Source organism: Benincasa hispida, chromosome 6 (assembly GCF_009727055.1).
Source record: "Benincasa hispida cultivar B227 chromosome 6, ASM972705v1, whole genome shotgun sequence".
Lineage (NCBI taxonomy): Eukaryota > Viridiplantae > Streptophyta > Magnoliopsida > Cucurbitales > Cucurbitaceae > Benincasa > Benincasa hispida.
Window position 1 is genome coordinate 30,562,847 of NC_052354.1, and position 25,267 is coordinate 30,588,113.

The 25,267-nt window shown below is 37.5% G+C and overlaps 1 protein-coding gene across 2 annotated transcripts in view; it reads right to left on the reverse strand.

The window, feature by feature from the left end:
- Window positions 1–24,855, reverse strand: part of LOC120079428 (diphthine--ammonia ligase) — a 36,150-nt gene extending 11,295 nt beyond the window's left edge. Inside the window, exons 1-8 of one of the 2 annotated variants that reach the window (XM_039033601.1) lie at window positions 24,691–24,855; window positions 23,729–23,942; window positions 23,483–23,554; window positions 22,933–23,012; window positions 21,994–22,187; window positions 21,874–21,906; window positions 10,705–10,787; window positions 10,540–10,612 (exon numbers count right to left, since the gene is read on the reverse strand). In XM_039033601.1, the coding sequence (XP_038889529.1) occupies window positions 10,540–10,612; window positions 10,705–10,787; window positions 21,874–21,906; window positions 21,994–22,187; window positions 22,933–23,012; window positions 23,483–23,523 (504 nt within the window). In that variant the 5' untranslated portion in view covers window positions 23,524–23,554; window positions 23,729–23,942; window positions 24,691–24,855. Of the gene's footprint in view, window positions 1–10,539; window positions 10,613–10,704; window positions 10,788–21,873; window positions 21,907–21,993; window positions 22,220–22,932; window positions 23,013–23,482; window positions 23,555–23,728; window positions 23,943–24,690 lie in introns of both variants that reach the window. The other variant, XM_039033600.1, reaches the window with a different exon arrangement.
- Between the last annotated feature and the right edge of the window lie 412 nt (window positions 24,856–25,267).

Here is a 25,267-nt window from a genome sequence, read left to right on the forward strand (position 1 = left end):
TTGCAAACAGCAACCTCGCCCTCATCCCCTCCCCGCCACCGCCCCCCCCCTGCCCCTGCCCCTCCTTCTCCCTCTCCCTCTCTCTCTCCCATTGTGAACAACAACCACCATCATCCATAGCCACAGCCGTCCAATCAATAGATGTTTGATGAGTGGATTTGAGGCTTTAAAGGTAGATTAATGCGCGGTCTAACAAGATTTGGGAATGATTGGTGAGTTGTTAGCGAATTTTCCTTTGGGTTTTTGTTAATGCCCATAAGGTTTAAAGCATCAACTTGGATTTTTGGAAGTCGTTGGGAAATTGTCCAACAATTCAAGAGCAATTTTTGCACGGTTTTGGTGAGTATTAAGACTTTGGAAACCCTTTTTGGATTAGTTTTAAATCCTTAATTATGGTTGTGTAGATTGGTATCTCTATGCTAAGCTTGAAAGCAATTTTGAGCAAGCCACCATTCGGTAAGTATCGGAAATTGTTGGGATGATTGGTTTAAGCCCTAAATATCTAAGTCAATTTCAAAATGTATTTAGGGGTTGATTCAGACTTTTTTATTCAAGATAGAAAAGATTTTGGTTTGCTTATTACATTTTTGCTTATTACTTTTATTTCAGATCTTCTCTCTCTCCCCCTCTCCACTCCCTCTCCTCTCTCATTCGACGTTCTCCTTGGCGTCGTCCATCAGCACTCTCTCTCTCGGTCTCCCCTCTCTCCCCTCCTTTCCCCCTCTCTCTTGACTCTCACATTGTGATAGTGCTGCCCTCTCCTCCTCTCCCCCCTCTCTCTCATTGTGAACAGCAGCCTCACCCCCCTCTCCCCCTCTGCTATTGCAAACGGCAACCTGCCCCCATCCTTGCCCCGCCCCCGCCCCTCCCCCTCCCTCTCCTCTCCCTCTCCTCCCTCTCCCATTGTGAACAGCAACCACCATCGTCCATAGCCACAGCCGTCCCAATCAATAGATTGTTGACGATGGATTGAGGCTTTGAAGGTGGATTAATGCGCATCTAACAAGATTTGGAACAATTGGTGGGTTGTAGCAAATTTTCCTTTGGGTTTTTGTTTATGCCCATAAGTTTAAAGCATCAACTTGGATTTTGGAAGTCGTTCTGAAATTGTCCAAAAAGTTTCAGGAGCATTTTTGCACAGTTGTGAGTATTAAGACTTTGGAACCCTTTTTGGATTAGTTTTAAATCCTTAATTATGGTTGTGTAGATTGGTATCTCTATGCTAAGCTTGAAAGCAATTTTGGAGCAAGCCACCCATTGGGTAAGTATCGGAAATTGTTGGGATGAGTTGGTTTAAGCCCTAAATATCTAAGTCAATTTCAATATGTATTTAGGGGGTTGATTCAGGACTTTTTTATTCAAGATAGAAAAGATTTTGGTTTGCTTATTACATTTTGGCTTATTCTCGAGGTAAGTGACACTACTATTGGAACGTCTTTGAGCCAAGCACCCTAACTAAGATGATTATGTTACGCTGGATAAGTCTCATAAGCTTGCTATGAAATTGTTGAAATGTTTTGCTATGTTACATGAATGAAAAGACCGATATGAGCATGCTCACACCTATGAGCTATGATAATATGGTTATGATATGGGACCCACTAATTGTATTTCGCATGCTAGATAAGTTAGCTATAACAATATGATTACAATATGAGATCCACCGACTGTATTTCGCATTTTAGTTAAGTTAGTGACAGTTGACCTTTCTATCGGTAGCGATGTACATCCTACGATTATGTCCCTTTGGGTTCACTACCTATGCCCTATGACTATGTTCCTATGGATCACTACCTAACCTATGTCTATGTTCCTATGGGATCACTACCTATCCTATGTCTGTGTTCCTATGGGATCACCACCTATGCCTATGACTATGTTCCTCCTGGATCACTACCTATGTTAAGTGTGTCTTCGGATTTGCTACCTATGTATAGTTGTGTTTCTTCGGATCTACTACCTATGTTTAAGATGCTTAGTACATCCCCCTACGATAGGAAGAGTTAAATTGTTCCCTTAGATGACTATCCATGATAAATTAAAGTATGCATGTACCACTAGCATGAATGCATTTATTGGATATGAATGCAAAGTCTTACCCCAATAATGGGATCACTTATTGAATATTTTGATACTCACCATTTCTTATGGTATGTTTTTCAGGTAAAGACAAAGACAGACCGGCAAATGACAAGAAAAATTTGTGACCATGCCAATGGGACCAGACAAACACTTCCGCACATGTTTTTCATGTCTTTCATGTTTTGGTTATTAGCAGTCAAATACATGATATTTTTTTTTAACTATTTTTCTTGTTTTAAACTTATGTTGTTAAGGACCTCGATAAATTGTTTTATGTACTTTGAACAAATGAATTTATTCAATTTATTCATTTTTATTAAATTATGTTCTTACCATCTTGAAAAGAGTAAAGTTTGTGTTTTAAGATCAATTTGCATGTAGTAACGGCCTATTAGCATATCTTAGAAAATTGGTTGTTACACTCAAGTTTCTGGTGTAAACCAAAATTAAGAAGTTGAATAATAATTCTCATTAACCTCAAAATGAACCAGTAGCTCCTGTTTATAGGAAACAGCTGAAGGCTTTACAACATAACAAATAATCAACCTTCTACAACTGAATAACAGAAACCACTAATTAACAACTTAAACAGCTAGAAACAAACCCAAACAAAAGGAAGTCACTCAACAAAAAACAAAGGGGACGTTTGGGGCAAGAACTATCCTAAGACTATAATAACCACCTCTGGCTACAGTAAATACTATTTCAAACTCCCAATTAGCTACAGTCAACACTATTTTCAAAACCCACATTTGATACCGTATTTACTATTTACTACCGTTTTTACTATTTTACATTCATCATTTTTTAACTTTACTAATTAACAACCAGTCTTAAACGGCTAGAAACAAACCCAAACAAAAGGAAGTCACTCAACAAAAAACAAATGGGACGTTTAGGGCAAGCACTATCCTAAGACTATAATAACCACCTCTTGCTACAGTAAATACTATTTCAAACTCCCAATTAGCTACAGTCAACACTATTTTTAAAACCCCCATATGCTACCGTATTTACTATTTGCTACCGTTTTTACTATTTTACATTCATTATTTTTAAATTTTTTGCTACAGTGTGTACTATTTCCTTCTCGAACTAAAATAGTTTACACCTCAAACATATACTATTATAACCCAAACTAAAATAATCTATACCCCAAACACAAACTATTATAACTCAGCTATAATAACCTAGGATTATAATAACCAAGTCCATGCCCCAAACACCCCCAAACAGCTAATAGAGCTACACCAGTTTCCTATACCTAAGCCCCCAAAAATCCACAGGTTTCAAAACCTCTACCCATCAAACCAAATGGGATCGACACCCTCCCACAGAAAATTCCTCATCACTCCAAGACATTACTTACAAACACATGAATTTTAGAGAAGGAAAGTAAGGCGGAATCCCACTTTTTTTAAAAAGGAAACAAACCTCTTCATTAAGATAATGAATAGACAGTACAAAGAGAAAGGAAATACATGGAGAGACAAAGCAAAACAATAGGATCAGCAAGTGCACCCGAACATCTCAACTAGGTTGGCACCCCCTTAGCACTCTCATCACATCCAAAAAAGAAACAAACCAAGAACAAATTCCCAAAAACAACTTGGGATCAGAACAGAACCAAAGTATTACAATGAAAATCGAAAGCTAGCACAAAGACATAACGTCTAAATACAACCAATAGAAAATCTAGCCACATCCATCTAGATATTACAAAGAAGGAAAGATAAAGGCATTCCAATTAAGGTTGATGTCTTGTATGGAGAAATCTTCAAAAGCTTTGAAAAGAGAACACCATGATGAAGCATTGAAACGGGCGGTCTCAAATCTGAACGACCAAGGAGAGTCTTTTTCATGAAAGACTCTTTGGTTTCTTTCAAACCATAGCTCAGGTAACAAGACTTTAACTGCGTTAATCCAAATTAATCTCAGTTTCTCTTTGAGCTTAGGAGCGGTCAAAAGTTGGAGAACATTATCTTTAAAAACATTACCAAAAGCCCAGCTTAGATTGAAACAATTGAACAATTGTAGCCAACAATTTTCTGCATACGTGCAGCTGAAGAACAGGTGTTGTAAGTCTTCAGAATCTGCCAAGCAAAGAGAACAAACTTGTGGAGATAAACTGTAAGAGGGGAGTTTCAATTGCAATACGGTTGCACAATTGAGAAGCCCATATAACATTATCCAAATTGTGATGTTTCTCCTCCGTGGGCTTCTAGTTTTCCACAGTGCCAATTCCAACTGTTTCCCTATGGGAGAAGCCAAGGAGAGATGTTTGACAAGTGATTTTACCGAAAAAGTGTCATTTTCTTCTAATTCCCAAAATCTATTATCCGGATTCGAAGTGAGTGATTTTGTAGATAGCAGACCAATAAGGAGTTGAAAATCATCTATTTCTTCTTCTTTGAGTAGTCATCGAAAGTCGATGGACAAAGAGTCAAGTGCAAAATCCCAATATTCCTGGACAGCCCCATTTGGATTTAAAGAAATATTGTAGTGTCTTGGAAAGGAGGTTTTTAAAGGTGTTTTATCCAACCAAGGATCATGCCAGAAAGCAGTCCGTCTACCATTGCCAATTTTGTAGGCGGTCAATGATTCAACTTTTAACCATGTTCTTGGTATGCTAATCCAAGGACTACAAAGGCTGCAATTAGCTTTTCCATTGGTATGCCATCCAAACAAGCTTCTAGCATGGATACTTTTAACAACTTGGCTCCATAAGGAATTCTCGTCGTTGATAAGTTTCCACCCCCACATAGCCAAAAGACTTAGATTCTTAATTTTTCATATCTCCAATATCAAGCCCACCATCTTCTTGCGTTCGGGTAGCTATGTCCCATTTAACTAAATGGTTCAATTTACCTCCTGAATGTCCTTTCCAAAAGAACTTCCTCATTAGTCTTTCTACAATTAGGACCACCTTTTCTGGCATCAAGAAGATAGACCTATAACAAGTAGGGATATGCGATATACTTACAAAGAGTGGAACGACCTCCTTTGGAAAGGTTGTACCTCATCTATTTATCCAATTTGCCTTGAATTTTATCAATCACTTGTTGCCAAAATTCTACTTGTTTAGGGTAGCCTCCTAAAGGTAGACCAAGGTACATAAAAGATGGTGAATGACCTTGCAATTCACACTAGACGCCACTGAAAACAGCTTGTTATCATCAATATTTATGCCACATAAAGCAGATTTTTCCCAATTTACTTTTTGCCCTGAGCACCACTTAAAGAACTCAATTGTTTTCCTAAAATTTTCTAACATCTCAACATCATTTTTGCAAAAGATCAATATATCATTGGCGAATTGAAGGATGGATGCATGAACTCTATCTTTCCCAATAATAAAACCTTCAAATTTGCCTTTTTTCATGAAGCTTGTCCAAAAGTGCGCTTAATACCTCACAGACTAGTAGAAAAAGAAAAGGCGAGAGAGCGTCACCTTGTCTTATGCCCCTCAAAGCTTTGATTCCTCCCCTTGGCCTTTTGTTTATGAAGATTGAATATTTTGGGCTAGATACGCAGCCCATTATCCACAAAATCCATCTTGAATCAAAGTTCTTTTCAACAAGAATTTTTTCAAGAAAGGCCCAATCTACCCGATCAAATGCTTTCTCTAGATCAAGTTTTAAAATCCACCCCTTTTTTTTTCTTAGAACGGTAATCTACTACCACTTCATTGGCTATGAGAACCGGGTCTAGAATTTGTCTTTCCTCAATTAAAGCGCTTCGCAGTAGCAATTATACTTGGCATAACTTTCTTTAAGCGCTCAACTAGTACCTTTGCTACAATTTTAGCTTGCCATTTCTATAAAATTCCTCAAATAAGTCCATGAAGTTATCTTTGAAATAATCCCATAATTTTATACAAAATTCTGCTGTAAATCCGTCAGGTCCGGGTGCCTTGTTTTTTCCCAACTTCAAAGCAAATCTGATTTCATCGGGATTGAATATGGCTAATAGCAAGAGATTCTGGTTATGGGTAACCTTAGGCCACTGCAAATTGAGAAGGATAGCTCTAAAACCTGGAGATTTGGAGTACAAAGAGGAGTAGAATCCCAATATTAAGTCTTCAATTTCCTTAAAGGAGTGTGTTGATACTCCTTGATAGTTTATCAATTCTGAAATAAGATTCCTTCTTTTCTTTGCATCCAAGAAATAATGGAAAATTTTAGAATTTTCATCTCCGACACTCAGCCAATTTAGCTTGCTCTTCTATCTTTAATTCCTTTCATCAATTCAGTAAAGAGATAACATTTCAGCTTTCAAGGAGATTTTCATATCCCTTTCCTAAACAGAATTTTCTGGTTCTACTTCTAAGTCATATTTTTCAATTTCTTTCGGTAACTCTTCCTCTGATCTTTTCTTTTTATTCTCAAACTCGGCTCTTCGAGGCATCCTTCACTTTCCTTAAGAGAAAATAATGAAGCCAGCCCAACCTTGTTGATCCCCCAAGCTCAAAACCCTTTCCATAACTCTGCAACTTTCTTTGATGTCCAGCCAACTATTGCAAAATCTGAAGGGAGAAGGCCTCTACTCAAAGTAACCGGCTTCAAGCAAAATAGGAAAGTGGTCTGAGAAAGTGCGTGCTTGTCTTGATACTCTAGTGTTTGTAAATAACTCATCCCAGTTATTGGAGATTAAGAATTTATCAAGAAAGCGAACATGATACATCAATTCCTTCTCGTGACCATGTAAAACGACCGTTGCTAAGTGGGATTTCCATTGCCAAGTCAATGAACTTATTAAACTTCCGCATTCCTCTTGTTAATCTCCCCCGAGGAAAACGGTCTTGAATTCTCCTGGTGATACTAAAATCCCCTCCAATACACCGAGGTTCATCACAGTATTCTAAAAGTGAAAGTAATTCTGGCCAAAATATTTTCTCTCTATAGTCAGTAGGTCCGTAAACATTTGTGATCCAACATGATTTTTTGTAAACAGTCAAACATTTCACAGATAAAGAATAACCTCTTTTTAGCACTTCCGAGACTCAAATTTTTCCTTCATCCCACATAGTTAGAATGCCTCCTCATTTGCCAAATGCACCCACAAAGTCCCAACCGATGTCTTTTGAGCTCCATAACTCCTTAATAAAACTAACATCAAATGTATCTCTTTTAGTTTCTTGGATCAAGACCAAACCCAGGTTTATTTTCTTTAAGCTTCTTCTTAGAGCCAAGCTTTTGGAATCATTGCCTAGTCCTCTTGTGTTCCACGATAGAATCTTCATCCTACGACAATGTTGTATAGGAGCCTTTACACTGGAATTCAACAGAGGATCAAGTCGCAATTTTCCACTACTGATAGAAGTTTTTGTGGAATTTCCGTCTTGTCAATAGGTTGTAAGGGTGAGACGTTTGTAATATCAGTCGCAGGTCCTTCTGATTGAAATAAGCACGGCAAGGCATTATAATGATCATCATGAATTTCTTCCTCCTCTTGGAAAGCCTTTGAATCTGATCTTTCTAACTCTTCATTGCTGATGTTGGCTATAGAATCTCCATCTGAATCATAATTTTGGTTTTGATTAACGGCTTGTTGAACGGGGAGCCTCGCACGAAGGCTACGTTTGAGCCAGCAATTTTGAAATCAGAATAGGAGAAAGAACAAGATTTAGAATGAGAAATATCTGATATGGAGAGCATCTAGGAATTTGGACTTTAATGCAGCGTTCTTCAAGTAAATCCACGTTTACCATGGCTGTCCAAACATTGTGGAAGGTTGTCTTCTTCTGTATGAAATGCTTTTAGAAAGGTTTGAACAGGTGTGCTTTACTTTTGGATTTCAATGTGCAATCAGAAGATGGTGATACACTTTTCTTGGAGCAGGGAGCGATGGAATATCTTTCAAGGATTTCTTTAACCCTTCGTCAAATGATGATCAGGGAATGTGGTGATTAATGGGTGGAAAAGACCCTTGATCTTCTTTGGATATCATCTCACCTGGCAGTAAATTTTCCGTTGACTCAATTGGCGGGAAGTCGAACCAATTCCTTTTAGGTGACTCAGATTTCGAACGACCAGTTGAAGAGGGAGTTTCTACCGACGAGGCGGCTTTAGACATGTCTTTATGGAATGGAGAATGTTTATTGTCGGAGATAAGGTCGACTCCAACCGTTTTAGACTTTTGGCATTCCATCGAGAAAAGAGCATAGTATTTTTTTAAAATCCAACATTCGCGCCTTCAGATAAGGAGGTTGTCCGACTACTTTCTTGAGGTTGTAAATCCACGACTACCTCTCTCCTCATTAAATTGTTCGTGTTCACATCAGACCGGTTTAGGCTTATGGTGTGTTGTTCATCTAATAAAAGCTGAGTTAACTTTTCTTCCGGCGAGCAAGAAGCCCGAGTGTTACCTTATTTTGTCTTAAATCTGGATACTAGGGGATTTCTTGAGAAGTTGGTTGAAATTCCTGTTGCTTCGAGGAATGCCCATTCAGGACTCAACACTGATAATGCCACCCCTTCATCTTTCATAACTTGATTTAAACGAACCAAATCAAATGGGTTTGAGAAATCTTTAACAAATAATTCACCTTTAACTTTGTTTGGAGGGTCCATTGACTCTATATATCACCATAATTTAAAAAGATGCTTTCTCGACTTGCATCTGAAATTTCTATTGTTGCAGGCATAAAACCACAAAGATTCTTCTTAACTTGAATTTTTGCTTCAGCTACATTGAGCAGAATTGACGTTTCATTTTAAATTGATTCCAATCTTCCAAAATAGGCACTTATAGCTTCAAAACATATGCGTACACTAGCAATCTAAAGGTAGATTTCTAATAGACATCCATCTTCCATATCCTTCCACTGATTTCGGGTGACTATGTTCTAGTTTGTTCCGTTTTTCGAACTTCAAATGGAAATGTCCAAACTTTTGCCATTTTCCTGGGTACTCTATTAGAACTTCTAGAAATCCACAGTCCAATTTTATCAAGGCATTTTCCGCAAACAAAGGGTTCATTATGATGTTGGAGTTAAAACAAAACTTTAACACTTTGGAGATATCTAGCCATTTATTAAATTCAAATACTCTTGAAACGATCCATAGATTGCTAAAATCTTCCTTGAAAACTTCAGAACTCTCTTGTACCCAATAACCTGTCTTGCTCGGTTTTTCAGCTTCTAAAATTCTATCCCTTGTGAACACTCGTGGTCGTGCTCTGTTTTACCATCGGTAAAACAGAGCTTTCTGAAATTTTCTTTTTTCTTAACATGTCAACATAGCTAACATCTTGAGTCGAATTGTTTTGCCAAGATGTCTTCGTTTGATTCAAGATCGAGCTAGACTCAAATTTCAACTTCAAGAAATCCCTTAACATGTTAACGAAGGATTGCCAACCAAAAGTTGTATTACCCGGTGGGACATGGATGAAAAATCTTCCTCCAAATACTAGCTATACTACACATCTCATTAACCAACCCGAAGAATTGCTAGATAACCTTGTAACACCAAATTCATCTTTTCCATTTCTTACAAAGAAGCTCAAGATTAGGGAATTAGTCATTTACGATATGTTATCCATGAATGCTAATGGAGGCGGGAAGAGAGAGAAGAGAGGAGAGAGCATACTTACCCTTTTCCAAATCAGTTTTGCCTCTATTGAACTAAGGAGCAATCCCACTTAAAACCAATTGAGTGAGAATTAGACAACCCTCTTTTGAGAGGGAAAAAAAAAACTCCTTTTCCAAGAGGCCAGCCTTTTTCTAAATCTTTTTTTATTAGAACCAATGCTATATACTAATCACAAAAGATTTCTCTCCTCTCTACCCGTCTTTTTTTGGGGGGGAAAGGAAACAGAATGTTAGATGCTACTCTTTTTGAAATAATCCTACTCGTTTCTTTTTTTCTTTTTTTTTTTTTTTTTTTTGGGAAAGGAAACAGAATGTTAGAACATCCACCACCAACAAGAAAAGGAACGCCAACAAAGGGTCCCCCTGCCTAAAACCTTTCATAGCATGAATCCTATCACTCAGCCTACCATTGAGTAACACCCTTTGGATACTTTTCGCTCAGCCACCTAACTTTGGGTCGAGTCTATTTCTGGGCAGAGAAAATTGATGTAATTTGCAGTTGTCTTTTGACCTTCAAACGGCTACTTAACTTAGTTGACTGGTCAGTTAAAACCTTCAACATTTTTAGATGCTTTCTGCTGGCTTTTTCAGCCGTCAGTGGTTATAGAAGGCTGCTTTAACTTTCTGTTAGCTTTTCCAACCGTTAGAAAGTGATTATGGAAGGCTGTTTTAGACTTCAAATCCCCTATAAATGTTTGGGATTAGGTCATATGATGCATTATTACCAATAAAAAATTTCTTTCCTTGGTATTACAGCAAGCAATGTTTCTAACACAGAGAATTAAAATAGCTTAAACAAAAAATGGAAATAAACTACCATACCAACTGTTAACCAGCATTGCATAGGATAAAAACTCAGAACATACCTTAAAAAGAGGGCAATCAAGGGTCAACGTTTCATATTCCCCACCTTCACCACATACGTTGATCCCATATAATCTGTCCAAAGGAATGTAAAAAATAATAGTTCTGCACTGCTAAAGTTGCTTTCCAAACTACCATTCAAAAGCTAACATAACATTATTAAGTACCTGTTCAACTTATGTAAATCTGAACCCAAAGATGATAATTCTTTGCCCAAGTGCTTCACAGGATCCAATCCCATTGCTGCGACCTTAGTAGACCAGAGTAATTTCAAGCCATCAAAATAAATAGAAGAGATCTGTTTCACTTAATAATATATATTAAGTCAGTGAAGTTTCAGTGCATTATTAGAGAAAGTTCTTCCAGAGGTGCCTACGAAAGGTTTTTTGCTGGTAAAAACAATGTTTTCATGTTTTTGTACTTCAGTTTGCAGATGATCCTCTTTTACTTTGTGAAGATGATGACAGTAATGTTTAATAGATTAATTCAAACTGTTGAATTTTTTTTTTTTTAATGGGGCTGGGGCTGAAGGTAAATTGGGAGAAATCGGCTTTTCGTGGAATCAATATGTCAAGATACTTCCTAACAAGAACAAGATTTGAAATATATTGAGAGATAAAAGATGAAAATACAAGATAACCCAAGTATAAAGGAACTTGGAACCTCCCTCTTGAGTGTACTCACCCAAGCTTTAGATCTCTCCACAAGATAACCTCCTCTCCATTCACTTACCCTCCCTCTATTTATAACATGTAGTAACTACCCTTATACAATAACAACCTTTATTCAGTAACTACCTATCTATGTAATTACCCTTATACCCCTTAACTAACACCATACTAAATATCTAGTACCTAACATTATCCTGTCCTTTAAAGACACCTTGTCCTCAAGGTGTGCACCAAAAGAAATGGGTAACAACAGAGTTCACATAATCCAGCCCCAAAATTGCCATAAGCCACATGAAAAATTGCAGTAAAAAAAGAATGGGCTTTTTCCATGCAACTCCAACCCATAAGCCGTTGGCTTCTTCTCTCTCCATCTCGACCAACCATTTTCGGCATCTTTGGGCAAAAGTATGGTCTTCGCCCATATGCTGGTGAGTTTCCAACACCTTCATCCGTTTATTCCTCCGATGGATCTGATGGATCCATTGCCTCTTTGACCTTGTGGTTTTCATTGCTTTCTCTCTCCCTTTGTGTCCTCTCTTTTCTGCCAGCACGTTCCTTCTTCCTAGTCTCCCCCATGTTTTCTTCTTCATATTCCTCATTCGTTTTCCCCTTCCAATGGTTGCACTGTCACCTCCACTGCCTGCACCAAAGACTTCTTCAAGCCCGAGACATCAACAATCTTTGAATATCTTTCGGTCTCGCTTTCAGTCACAAACCTGACATTCTCCTCAACTTGCTGCAACATTTCTCTCGATCCATCTGCCTTATCTGCAGCATTGTTTCTTGATCACCGGATACCATACTATCTTGCCGGAATAACGTTGATTCCGAAATCTTTGCCAACATCTGTCAAGTTTCTTCAAAACCTCGTTGTTCCGCTTGGGCAATCAACTTCACCCCACTCGTAGTTAGATTAACCAATTCATTCTCAACTTCCGGTAACTTCTTCACTCTCTCTTTGATGCCTTCAATCTCACGATCCATAGCATCCATCCACTCTTCCAACATCGTTGCCATTGTATCCAATTTCCCAGATTTGATGGCTCTAATACAAATTTGTTAGGGTAATTCCTAACAAGAACAAGATCTGAAATATATTGAGATATAAAGATGAAAATACAAGATAACCCAAGTATAAAGGAACTTGGAACCAGTGTTGTTGAGGCGCAGCCAAGCGCTTGCCTTAGGCAAGAGGCGAGGCGATGGGAGGCCATACCGCCTTGCAAGTACCTCGGGCGAGCACTTTCAATGGGGCCCTCGCCTTTTGCGCCTTTCTGTCGCCTTGAACAAGGCGCTCGTTTTTTTTAAAAAAATGATTCTTCAAGTTTTCTAGTTTTCTGCTTTCTTCAAACTTTCTTCTTAATATCAAGAATCAAAATTTAAACAAGAAGTCAAGAAAAACCAAAGAAAGGAATAAGAAATGAAGAAAAAGAATAGCACAAGTAGTAGAAAAAAGTTGAAGAAGTCATCTTTTTGTTTACCCATCGGGCCATCCATCGGTTGCTTTTTAAAAATGAAGCAAAGGAAGAAGAAGAGGGGTCGAAAATCAGAAGGGAAGAAGAAATGTTCTTTTATTTTTTACATTTCCTTGAACAGAAATGAAGGGTTGGCTGCCAGCATTAAAGTAATGTTGGCTGCATGCCAACCATACTCCAAATGGCAAAATTTCTACCCGATTACTCAAAGAACTAATTTATACCTATTTAAAATCATTTCTATTTCAATTTCTTTTTCCATATATATATTTCTTGCTCATAATGTTTTAGTTAATTTTTATTTTAATTCTTAATAATTTTTTTAATATTTTAATATTTTAACATTTTAAAAATCTATGTATTTTCTTTTATCAATAATTGTAAAAATAATATTTATTTATTAATTTTTTTAAAGTGCGCCTTGCTTCAATCGGGCAACACTTTTTGGTCGTCTCTCGCCTTGAGGTGATTAAAGAGCTTGTCGCCTTAAAGTGCACCTTGTGCTTGAGAACACTACTTGGAACCTACCTCTTGAGTGTAAATTCATAGCATCCATCCACCCTTTGTGTCCTCTCTTTTCCACCGGCACGTTTCTTCTTCCTAGTCTCCTCCCTGTTTTCTTCTTCATCTTCCTCATTCGTTTTCCCCTTCCAATGGTTGCACCCATCGCCTCTACTTTGCACCAAAGACCTCTTCAAGCCCGAGACATCAACAATCTTTGAATATCTTTCGGTCTCGTTTTCAATCACAAACCCGACATTCTCCTCAACCTGCTACAACATTTCTCTCGATCCATCTGCCTTATACTGTAGCGTTGTCTCTTTTTTTTTTTTCGAACAAGAAACAAACCACTTCGTTAAGATAATGAAAGATGTTACAAGTGAAAGAAAGGAAACAAACACTAGAAAACAAAACAGAACAAAGGATCAGCAAATGCACCAGGACATCTCAACTAGGTTGACACCTCCGTAGCACTCTCATCATCTCCTAAAAATTAAAGCAAAAAGTCTAAAACAGAGAACAAATTTGACTAAACCATGCCTGAGACAAAGGCTTACACCAAATGAAAATCTGAAAATTAAACTATCGCCAAAATCTAAGCAATTACAAAATCAAGAAAGCGGGAAAATGAAGGCATTCCAATTGAGATTGATATCTTGAATGGAGAAATCTTTAAAATCTTTTGCGAGGGAGCACCAAGATGAGGCATTGATATGAGCGGTATCAAATTTAAAGGAGCAAAGAGATGCTTTGTCATGAAACACTCTTTGGTTCCTTTCAAACCATAATTCTGATAACAAGCTTTGACTGCATTGACCCAAAGTAATCACTGTGGCGTTGTCTCTTGATCATTGGATATCATACTATCTTGTCGGAATAACATTAATTCAGCTGAAATCTTTGCGACATCTGTAGAGTTTCTTCAAAACCTCATTATTGCTGTTCCGCTTGAGCATTCAACTTCTCCCTACTCGTAGTTAGATTAACCAGCATATTTTCAACTTCCGATAACTTCATCACTCTCTCTTTGATGCTTTCAATCTCATGATCCATAGCATCCATTCACTCTTCGAACATCGTTGCCATTGTATCCGATTTCCCAAATTTGATGGCTCTGGTACTGATTTGTTAGGATAATTCCTAACAAGAACAAGATCTGAAATACTGAGATATAAAGATGAAAATACAAGATAACCCAAGTATCAAGGAACTTGGAACCTCCCTCTTGAGTGCACTCACCCAACCCTACATCACTCCACAAGATAACCTCCTCTTCACTCACTTACCCTCCTTCTACAACTACCTTTATTCAGTAACTACCTATCTATCTAATTACCCTTATACCCCTTAACTAACACCATCATAAATATCAAGTACCTAACACAATATACATGAATCAAAGGACCAATGCTGTCAAAGCTCTACTTGTAATTTGGTTCAAAAGAATTCAAAGGGCGTTCCATGAAAAATCTCTGTAATGGTTGGGTTGCTTTAAAGTTGCAAGATTCAACGCCTCATCTTCGTGTACTCTTTCTAAGCTTTTTATAAACTTTTCTACCCAAGATATGTGTTTGAATTGGGAAGCATTGATCTTTTCTATTGATTTATGAATTTTAGGATGGATATCTTATGGTTTTTATCAATTCTATGTCTTCTTTTGAATATTTTGTTTCCTTGTATTTTGAGCATTAATCTCTTTTCATTAGTATCAATGAAAAGTTATGTTTCCTTTCAATAAAATTTAGATGAATCAAAGATTTAACAATTTTCCTCAAGACTAAATTGCAAGGTTGAAGTATTACTGTTTAACTATTTGGGTCTCCCACTAGGTGGTCATCCCAAAAAAGAATTATCCTGCCATCCGACTTTAAAGAAAAATCACAAAAAGATTGATAGATGGAAGAGGTTTTCTTTATCTAGAGGAGGGCATTTAACTCTTTGTTCATCTGTTTTGTCAAGTACTCCTCTTTACTACTTATTTGTGTTCCTTATGCCTACATCTGATAGTGGCTAGTGCCAAGTTGGAAAGAATGATGCGTTCAAGGGAAGTAAAATTAATCATCTAGTTAGGTGGAGTCTTGCTTCAAAGGCTCAAGTTGATGGGGCCTTGGACTGGGAGTGTTGAACAATAGGAATATGGCTTTGTTAGCAAAATGGGGATTGGAAAAAAAATAGAAGAACGTTTGAAGATATGTCTAATTCTCTTGATAGTTTTTGTAATTATGTACAACTTACTTCCTTTTTATGGTACCTTAAACGCAAGGATTTTTTTTGTATCTATCGCCTAGTGTCACGAGGCTAAACTCGATGGAAAATTTTTCACTTCAAGCCCATGCAGCCTAAGGAGAGCATTCTTTAATGCCCAAATTGTCATGCTCAGAACACCATTTCACTAATACCAACTATCACTTACTTGCCCACACTTGATACACAAGTAAGGAAAGAGAGAGAACGTCAAGAGATGGTGGCAATATCTTCTAGTTACCTTTATTCATAAAGCAAAGTTTACTGCACAACTACACTACAAACTCACTTTGAAGTGTTACAAGAATGCAAGGATTACGCACGTAGCAAGGATTGCCTTGAACAAGCCACAAGCTAATCCTTTTATAGGTGTAGGGAGAGAGCTAGATCGAGAGGTTAGTGGAGAAAGTGGGTAAGTGGGGTTGGACTTATATTACCAACCACCACATCCCTAAAAATCTAGAAACCCCTTCTCCGCATTCTGGTAACTACCCATTACCTCAAGCAACTACCCATGTTCTTTAGCATTACCTCAAGTAACTACTTATGTTCTCGATAATTACCCACTGCTTTGAGTAATTACCAACATTTCAGGTAACTAACTACTCGCACTCACCATTATCTAGGTAACTACCAGTATTCCGGATAACTACCCATTACCTCGAGCAACTACCCATTTTCTTGGATAACTACCCACTACCTCGAGTAACTACCTATGTTCTCAATAATTACCCAGTACTTGGAGTAACTACTCACTCGCCACTGTTTAGATAACTACCAATATTCCAGGCAACTACCAACTCCCCCCATTACTTAGGTAGCTACCCAAGATCTCGAGTAATTACCCACCTTGCAACCCTTGTATTTTTTTGAGTCATGTAACACTTCAAAGTGAGTTTGTAGTTGTAGGTATGCAGTAGGCTTGTTGCTTTATGAATAAAGGTAATGAGAAGAGCTCTCATCAAAACTAAATAGTTGAGAGCTCCCTTCAAAATGAGTTTAGTGACTATCTAAGTTCTTTCTTGAGTCTTGTCGGGTTGTTTCAAAACTAATGGCTCGGTATTCTTGTGCCAAGTTTTTTTTGGGGATAAGATACATTTCATTGATGAATGAAATATCAAAAGAGTACAATATGGAGAAAACACCAGATATTAAAAGATGCCCAAACAAGAGGGAAAGATTACAATCGAAAAAGGTAACAAGAAAATGAGATGAAGAGAAGATGTACAACCAAATTGGTAAGATAAATACAAAAAAAAAAAAACAGGGGCCCCAAAACAAAGCAGCAAGGAAGCACATGACGGAAAGCCCAAAAACCAAAAAAGGTGGAAGTCAATATGCACTCATGTTGATGATAGCCCTTCTCCAATCAAATCTTTAGCTTTTCTGACATATGAGATGGAGCTTTCAAGATTTCAAAGCTCTCTCAGCCCCCTTTTTTTCTTGGTTGATCGTTGGTTGAATTGTTTAAGAGTTGGGATCGCCTTAATGCATAGCCCAAGTTCTCTAAACCAAGGAGCCAATGATCAGATGTGGTGCAGGATTGAAAGAATCAGTACTTGATGGGTAAAATTCATACCAATCTTCTCCTGAGTTGTCTCCTTCTCTTGGGTGGAGGACGCTTCTTCCCACCATTAGCCAGGAATCTTGGAGCCGCTCTGATACCAATTTGGTGTAAACCAAAGACTAAATTTTATTGGAAATGAAAACCCTCCCTCCAAGGGGGGAGGTGATATATATTTATAGGAAAAGTTCATTACAAGCAGTTATAAAACAACTAACAATCTGTCCAACTAATTATTAACAAGCTGTCTATATTGTATTGAATGTCTCGAAGTGGTGGTAGGTCTTTTGGTTGGGCCGTAAGGGTAGGAAAATTGTCTAGAAGCTGCTGCACCCTGCTGGCTACGGGGATGGGCAGAATGGGTGAATTACTTTCCTTGATAAGAAAAGCCATAGAAAAGGCAGAGGCATGTGTAATGGCCTCTTTATTAGAAAGAATAGTAAATAAGTGTCCCTTTTTCTTAGTTTGAGGTGAGCTTGAAAAGGTTGAGATATTACTATTGAGTGGTAGGAGGAGAATCCGCTTCCCCATCCAATCAAATTCAAATGTATTATCACTTCCTTTATGAATCATTTGGTTGTCATATTGCCACGGTCTACCTAACAGAACATGGCAAGCATCCATGTCTAGGACATCACAAATTATTTGATCCTTGTGATAAAGGGACCGTGCAAAATTGGTTTACTAGGACTTCTCCGCCCTTTTTTAATCCAACTCACCTTATATGGGTTGGGATGAATATCAACTTTAAGTTTTAGAGCCTGAACCAACTTTTTATACACTAGATTTCCACTATTGCCTCCATCCACGATGACTGTGCATACTTTACCATTAATAGTTCTCTTTGTTCGAAAAAGTGCATGTCTCTGAGCATAAGAATCTAAAGAGGGTAAGTAAAGTACACTGTATCACACATGAAAGTTGATCCCCTTCATCCGATTGAGTTAATTGGAGATCATCCTCCTACTCTTCATCCTCTTGGCCGGACTTGGTCTTCTTGAATTGTCAAATTCCTACGTTGAGGACAATCGTTGGAGAGATGATCTTATTGACCACACCTAAAACATTTGCCAAGGTTAGGTCTATTGTAAGGATTCAAATTTTTAGAAGTATTAGAGTTGGTACTCCCTTTACTATCTTGCTCGAGTTTGGTTACACCAAGATCCCTTGGTTCAGAGGTAGGAGGATTAGCATCCGAGTGTCTTGTGGTTGTCTTTTCCCTAAAGTTGAAGCCTTGTCCCAAGTGTTCCTTCTAGAGGACCACCGTTTTTGTTTCTGCATTTTATCTTCCTCTATGGTGGATGCAACGAACAAAGCCTCAGATAAATAAGAAATGGGATGTAAATGGAGTTCCTCCTTGATTTCAATTCAAAGACCATCAATGTATTGAGCAAGTTGTTGATTCTCGTTCTCAACCAAATTATTTCTTGCACTAAGTCATGAAACTCCTCCGTGTAGTCTTCCACATTGCAAATACCTTGCTTACAATGTTGAAATTGATTGTAAAGCAATCTTTCATGGTGAACAGGTAAGAATCTTTTCTTCATTAATCAAAGCATTTTGGGCCAGCTTCGAATTGGGGCCTTGCCGTACAACTTTTTGTTAAATTGGATTTGATCCCTCCAAGCAGATGCCCCATTCTTCAATTTAAGGCTTATCAATTTCACCTTTTTATCATCCGGAGCTCCTACATAATCAAAGAAGTTCTCAACGCTCTTTACCCAATCAAGAAAGAGCTCTATATTCATTCTATCATTGTAAGTGGGTAGATCAATCTTCATCTTGTAGTCGGTTTCTTGTCTCCAATACTAATTATAATCAAAGAAGTTCTCAACGCTCTTTACCCAATCAAGAAAGAGCTCTATATTCATTCTACCATTGTAAGTAGGTAGATCAATCTTCATCTTGTAGTCAGTTTCTTGTCTCAATATTGATTTCCATGAAATTGTGGGTAGTTGTGAGGATCTTGATATTGTTCTTGGTAGAAATTTCTGTTGTAATCGCCTTCTTGAGGTGGTTCTTGATGTTCTTGGAAATAACCTCGATATGGAGGTCAAGGAAGTAGGTGGCTATGTTGCTGAGTAGCTAACGGAGGAAGGGTTTCCTCATCCTTAGATGAATTAGTTTTAGAACCCATAATAGGGTGTAGAGGTCCTTGATGAATCGGCCGGAGGTTAGGAAAAAATTGGTTTAAATCTGGAATTTAAGCCGAATTACCTAGTGGTGTCCCAAGTAGAGCCTCTCTTGAATGAATTCTTGTTAAATCTCGATCGGGAGCTGGAATTTGAGCCGAATTACCTAGTGGTGTCCCGAGTAGAGCCTCTCTTGAATGAATCCTTGTTAAATCTCGATTGGGAGCCAATTTGTAGTCCTTGTTGTTCTCTTGTTTGTTGGTCACGAGCTCCTCTATTTTCTTGATTTTCTTGATTGACATGATCAACCTCTTTTCCAATTTCAGTCGTGAGGAGTTCAATGGCCTACTGCATACCCAAGATAGTGGTGTTGATATTGTCGATTGAATTTTCTACTGCTGACAGTCGATGATCAGCAGCTTGGGGTGAAGAAGATGTTTCTGCATCATTGGGGTTGGAGTCATTGTTTTTGGGGGTTTTGGAGCCCATCAAGTCCCTTTCACAAGGTGCTCTGATACCAATTGATGAAAGCAAGAATCTTGAAGCAAATCTTGGAGAGAAATTTTATTAATTGTGAATGAGAAATGGAAACCAGTTTCTCTTAAATAGACCTAAGGGATAAGGGTTTGTTCACACCTAACTACCTAGTTAACTAACTAAACCTAGGCCCCCTTAAATAGACCCAAAGGGGAAGGTTGGATCACACCTAGACTAAAATTAATTCATGATTATTAAAGTCAATTTAACAAATGGATGTTTTTCCCAAAATGACCCTTTATCACTTTCCAAGGTATTCTTAAGCTTCTCGGTGCAAGACATTTATCTCAATTGGAGAGCTTTTACTTCACTAGATTAGATGCTACTTTATTTCTTGGTTTTTAAGAGCTTATTAAGTTGTATTATTTTCTCTTTATGTTAAACATTAACGATCTTCATCTTGTAATTTTTGGGACATGATGAGGGCGTTAGGGTGGTGTCAACCTAGTTGAGATGGTGGGTGCGCCTACTGATCCTCTTATCTCGCCTTTTTGCATTATTATGTCTCCTTGTAATCTGAGGGTTAAGACTTTTTTTCATTATATCAATGAAAAGTTTTTTTGTTTCCTTTTCCCAAAGGAAAAAAAACTTCCACAACTGTCACCAATAAATTTGAAAGATTCATGGGACCATCTATCAACGGAGAGATTTCTAATCTTAATCCAACCTCCATAAAAAGACAGCGTTTGATTTTTGTAAAAGGCTTCAATGCTCCATGGCTCGAATTTCACCATGAAGGATCCAACCTTATACCAATCACGGATTTTGCTTAATATTAACCCTTGCTCCCTATTTTCGACCGCCAAGATGGCCTTGTTGGCTTGTAGTGGGCTAATGGAACCAAAATCCGACACTTCCCTTTGCAAAGCTCTAAATATTTCAAACCAATTGTCATTTAAGTTTTGTTGAATGGTGATGAGATTTTTCTGGGTAGAATGCTGCAAGTTCATTCGATTTGGATGGTGAAGAAGAAGGTTGTTGTGTGAGGGGGATTTGTAGTTGATCACTAGTCTTCAGTAGAACATGGAGAGAATCTTTGTAGGAGGTAGATGATGACACCAAGTTGGGTTTTTGCTTGATGGTGGACTGTTTAGTTGGTGCATTAAGAAGAGAGAGGAAGCCATTCCACCCAACTTTCTTGTTGCCCCCTGGAAGGATAATTTTATTTAACCCTCTATTCACCCCAAGCTTGATGATCTCAGCAAAATGGCCTTTCCTATCAGAGATTTTTTCCACCCAAAGATCATACTCCATCAGTCTAGACTTGATGAAGAATTTTTGGTTCAGTGGCACTTCAACCAACAAAGCGAAAGTGTTGTGTAGCCATATGAGAGATTTCTTCTTAAAGAGAGAGAGTAAAGAATTTGCCCCTAGAAGCTTTGGTCATCTTGATGCCATGAGATACTTCAATGGTAAAGGTTTCCCATCTTTAGTGATGGATGTCGGGGGAGGAAGAAGATGTCGAGCCATCACTCCGAGCATCAGATTAGTTGGCCAGACAATGTGTTGAGAAAGGATAGGAGAGAGGAGAGAGGAGAGATGAGAGAAGAAAGGAGAGATGAGAGAAGGGAGAGCATTCTTGGGGCGAGATTAAAAAAGCTATTGAGAAAAGGTTCACGATAGAGGTATCAATCAATCCTTTTTTTAAGATAAAGTGCTAATTAATTTCAAAAAGGAAGTTGACGCTAAATTTACAGGCAAATGGATTCTTCTTGGCAAAACTATTTAGTTACCCACCACTATTTAGTTTTGAGGAGAGCTCTCAACTCTCTTCTCCATCTTGTAATCTTTTCAATGTCCCTATACAAATATCGACAGTTCCCATATAACCTCAAAAAAGAACTTGGATAGTCAGGTAGGCAGGGGAGAGAAAATGTTTAACTACTGGCTCAGGAATTAAATTCTGGGCATCCGAAAATGGATGCCTAGCCCTACTTACTTTAGATTTTAAGTGATAAAAAGGATTAAAGAAAAAAGATAATTCAAACTTCTAGAATAGAATACTGCTCTCGAACATCGTCCATGTTAAAAGAAGATAAGCAACTAAAGCATGCACTATCATTACAAAATGAATTTAGTTTTCAACCACATCTGTTCATAGCACAAAATAGGTTAATGATAAAAAATATTTTTATGACTAGTTAGACAGAGCATGCATGTACAATTTAATGCAAAACAACAAGAGAGGAAGAGAGAATTAATTATATTATACCTTCACCGTTATGGCCAAAATTCCATTGTTTATCTAGTTCAAAAGAAGAGGGGGAAGACTTCAATGAGTAGAATTCAAATGCTGCAAGTCCATTTAATAGCTTATATAGATGTTACATACCATTTCGTGCAGAAGCAAAGATTGATCCTGTTTCCACAAATATGCTAAAGAAACAAGTCCTAGCCTTGAACAAACACTCTCTACCCGCAGTCTTTGATAATCTGATGCAATGGCACCAGAGCATACTGCAGTGACACTAGGTAATTGCCTCTTCACTTCATTTAACAATATATACATATCTTCCACTTCATCACCTGGAGTTATTCTATAGTTAAGCTTCTCATGCCTAGAATAATCCACAAAATAATAACCATAAGAAAGAAGGGGAACCTAATGCATATATCTTTTCTTTGACAAAATACAAATTTTTTTTATTAATGAAACTTGAAAAGTAACAATTATGCTCCATGATACAAACTCCCAAAGGGTGAAAATAACAAAAATAAAAAACTAAGAGTGCAGAACTTCAATGGAAAACCAGCTTTTATACAATTAAATAGAAGTAATAAAATGCAATACACAGAAGGGAAGCCCAGAGCAAAGAGATTCAGAGGGAATAAAAAAAAACAACAAGCAATTACAAAAAGGGTTTCAGACAAAGGAAAAGCATTAAAATCCTAACTCCTAAGTTACCAAAACCCAAATTAAGGCATTAAACCTAACATAACCAAGGCCCAAACCACTCTCAAAGTATCCACTCTCTAAAAACACTCCAAATTCTCTCAAGCAAAATGGTCTTAAATTGCAATAATAATATTATTAAATAAATAAAGGTAACTCCTTGTCCAATAACTTCCCTTAGATAAAAAAAGGGGGTGAAATAACACTTCCTCCACCATGGACCAACAAGATCCTCCAAAGAGACATTTGCACAAAATATAATTGTCAATGCTTTTTCCCAACTTCTTAATGAAAAGTGAGACGTTTCTTATTCCAAAAAACATATGCATGCACCAAACTTATTCTTTACCAAAGAATTTCTTTTTTTAATAGGCTTGCCTTGTGGATCCTTGAATCCGCCTTCTAAATAATGGAATTCCCATGCATTCTGCGTAGCTAACAATAATTTGATGTCCAACCTGAAGATTTATAGTTAATAACCCAAATTAGCAATCATAGATTACAAGTCCTCAATTACTGTTCAAATGAAAATATGCATACAAACCCAAAGGAGTGAGGTAACTAATTTTGCATAAACCCAAAAGGAGTGAGGTAATTCGAGGCTCAACTCAAAGGAGTGAGGTAACTAATTATGGTTACTAGTTACTTTTTAAACTTATACCAATTATCCAAATTGCACATTTTCCTAACTTAAAATGCCTCTTACTAATTATTTCCAATTCCAACAAAAATAATCGCATCTCTTTTTGCACAGAGAACATTTTAGCATGTTCGACAGGGCTGTGGTTGAGAGTTGAAAAGTTCAAACATAAATAACCACTTTCCTGGTTAAGAACAATGATTGCTGATTGTCAAAAACCATTTACTTCAAAATTTTAAGTGAACGTGTCCATAATATTTTGCATAAGGAGAGGGCAGAAACACTTACAGTTTGATACATGTAACTATCAAGCTCATCCACAGAATCATCGGCAGGCATCAAATTAGCTAATGCTACAATCTAGGTCAAACATAGAACACACAACCAAGCAGCGGCATTAGTTTACAAGCAATAAAAAATCAATAAACATAAATTGAAAAAAGAAGTAAACATAACAGCCAATAAACAATGATCTCATAAACCAGACAAAAGAAGATGTCTTAAAAGAGGAGAAATCGAAAAAGAAAACAAAACCTCATGGCCATATTGAATAGACTTCATCATCGCAAAGCAACTGTCTTTGCCACCGCTCACCAATGCCACCACCTTCATCTCCAATCGCTGACTGAAAGAAATTTCTCTGTTTGTTTGTTGGGGTTTTAGGGAGGTCCTGGCACGGGTGAGATGAAGGAAAATTTGTTTCCCCTTCAACGGCTCTTTTAGGGGTTTTTGCACCCAAAAAGAAAATCTGTATTCAAAGTCAGATAAAATAAATGAATTAAACAAGACTATTCCATACCTATACCCATAACTTATAGAACCTTCATCTCCCATTTAAGCCTTCCACTATTTAATTTATGTTAAGTGCAGTAAGAAACACACAAACTGGTGTAGTATCCAGTAAATTCAAATTATAATGGGTGATTAGTTAATGTAAGCGAAAGAGCTTCAATTTTCAAGAAAATACTCAATGTTTCCTTCCCAATTATAATCTACAAACATAAATGTGGTTGAAGTTGTACTGTCAATCAAAACAACTCCACAAGCTAGGAATTAATACAGAATTGGATAAAGGAGCCTCCATTTCTAAGGATAACTTGCAAAAAAGGTATCCATTGATATGTGGTGTGCGCTTTGCAAGAAGGAAACAGCCCGCCATTTGTCCTGGAGGTATTTGGCTAGACTATTTCAGTTACAATACCAGTGACTTTTTGTTTCTAAGGGGAAAATTGGTATGAAACAGATTACTTCGACTGGTTCCAGATACATAAAAAATAATAGATATGCTGGAAAATTGGGTGGGGAGGTGCTTTGGAAGATTTGGAGAGCAAAAACGAGGCAACTTTCAGCAGAAATCAAAGAGAAATATAGATGATCAAAGCATCAATCAACAGACATATACAAGAAATCAAAAGGCAAAGGGTAGCAAAATCATAAGGCAAAGGGTAGCATTCAAACTGCAGATTGGTGAGAGAGAGAGAGACGGAAGGCCTTACCGCCGGCGCTGCTATCTACGGCGGTGCGAACGTAGGCGGCGGACGACGAAGTTGGACGAGCAACCAGTCGGAGGAATGGTTACCGGCGGCTGTTGTGAGGCGGTGTGGTGACTGAATCCTGCGTGATTAAGGTTGAAGGTGAAGAGCCGAAGGCTATAACTAGAGTTTTATTTTTTTATTTTTTATTTTTTTTTATACTCACACATATACACGTAATCAAACGTCAACCTTAGGTTTGACTTCCTTCCTTCTTCGTTCTAAATTAAGAGCCATTAATAATTCATTACTAGGGTAGGATAAATGTATTGAGTAGCGCTATTAGAAATATTAATTAAGTATAGAGTATCATTTTTAAAGAATTATAAATATAGTAAAATCTATAAATATAGCAAAAAGAAGTGTATACAACAAATGTTAGAACAACCCATTAATATATTTTTTATTTTCTTTGTAAAAGCCCAATGCCCAATTTATAAGGGTATCATTTCATGTAAATTTTCTCTGAGATTCCCCTTCTAAAACTCCCCCCATTCTGTTAAAGCTTAAGATGAAATCCAGTGTGTATTGTTACTCTTTT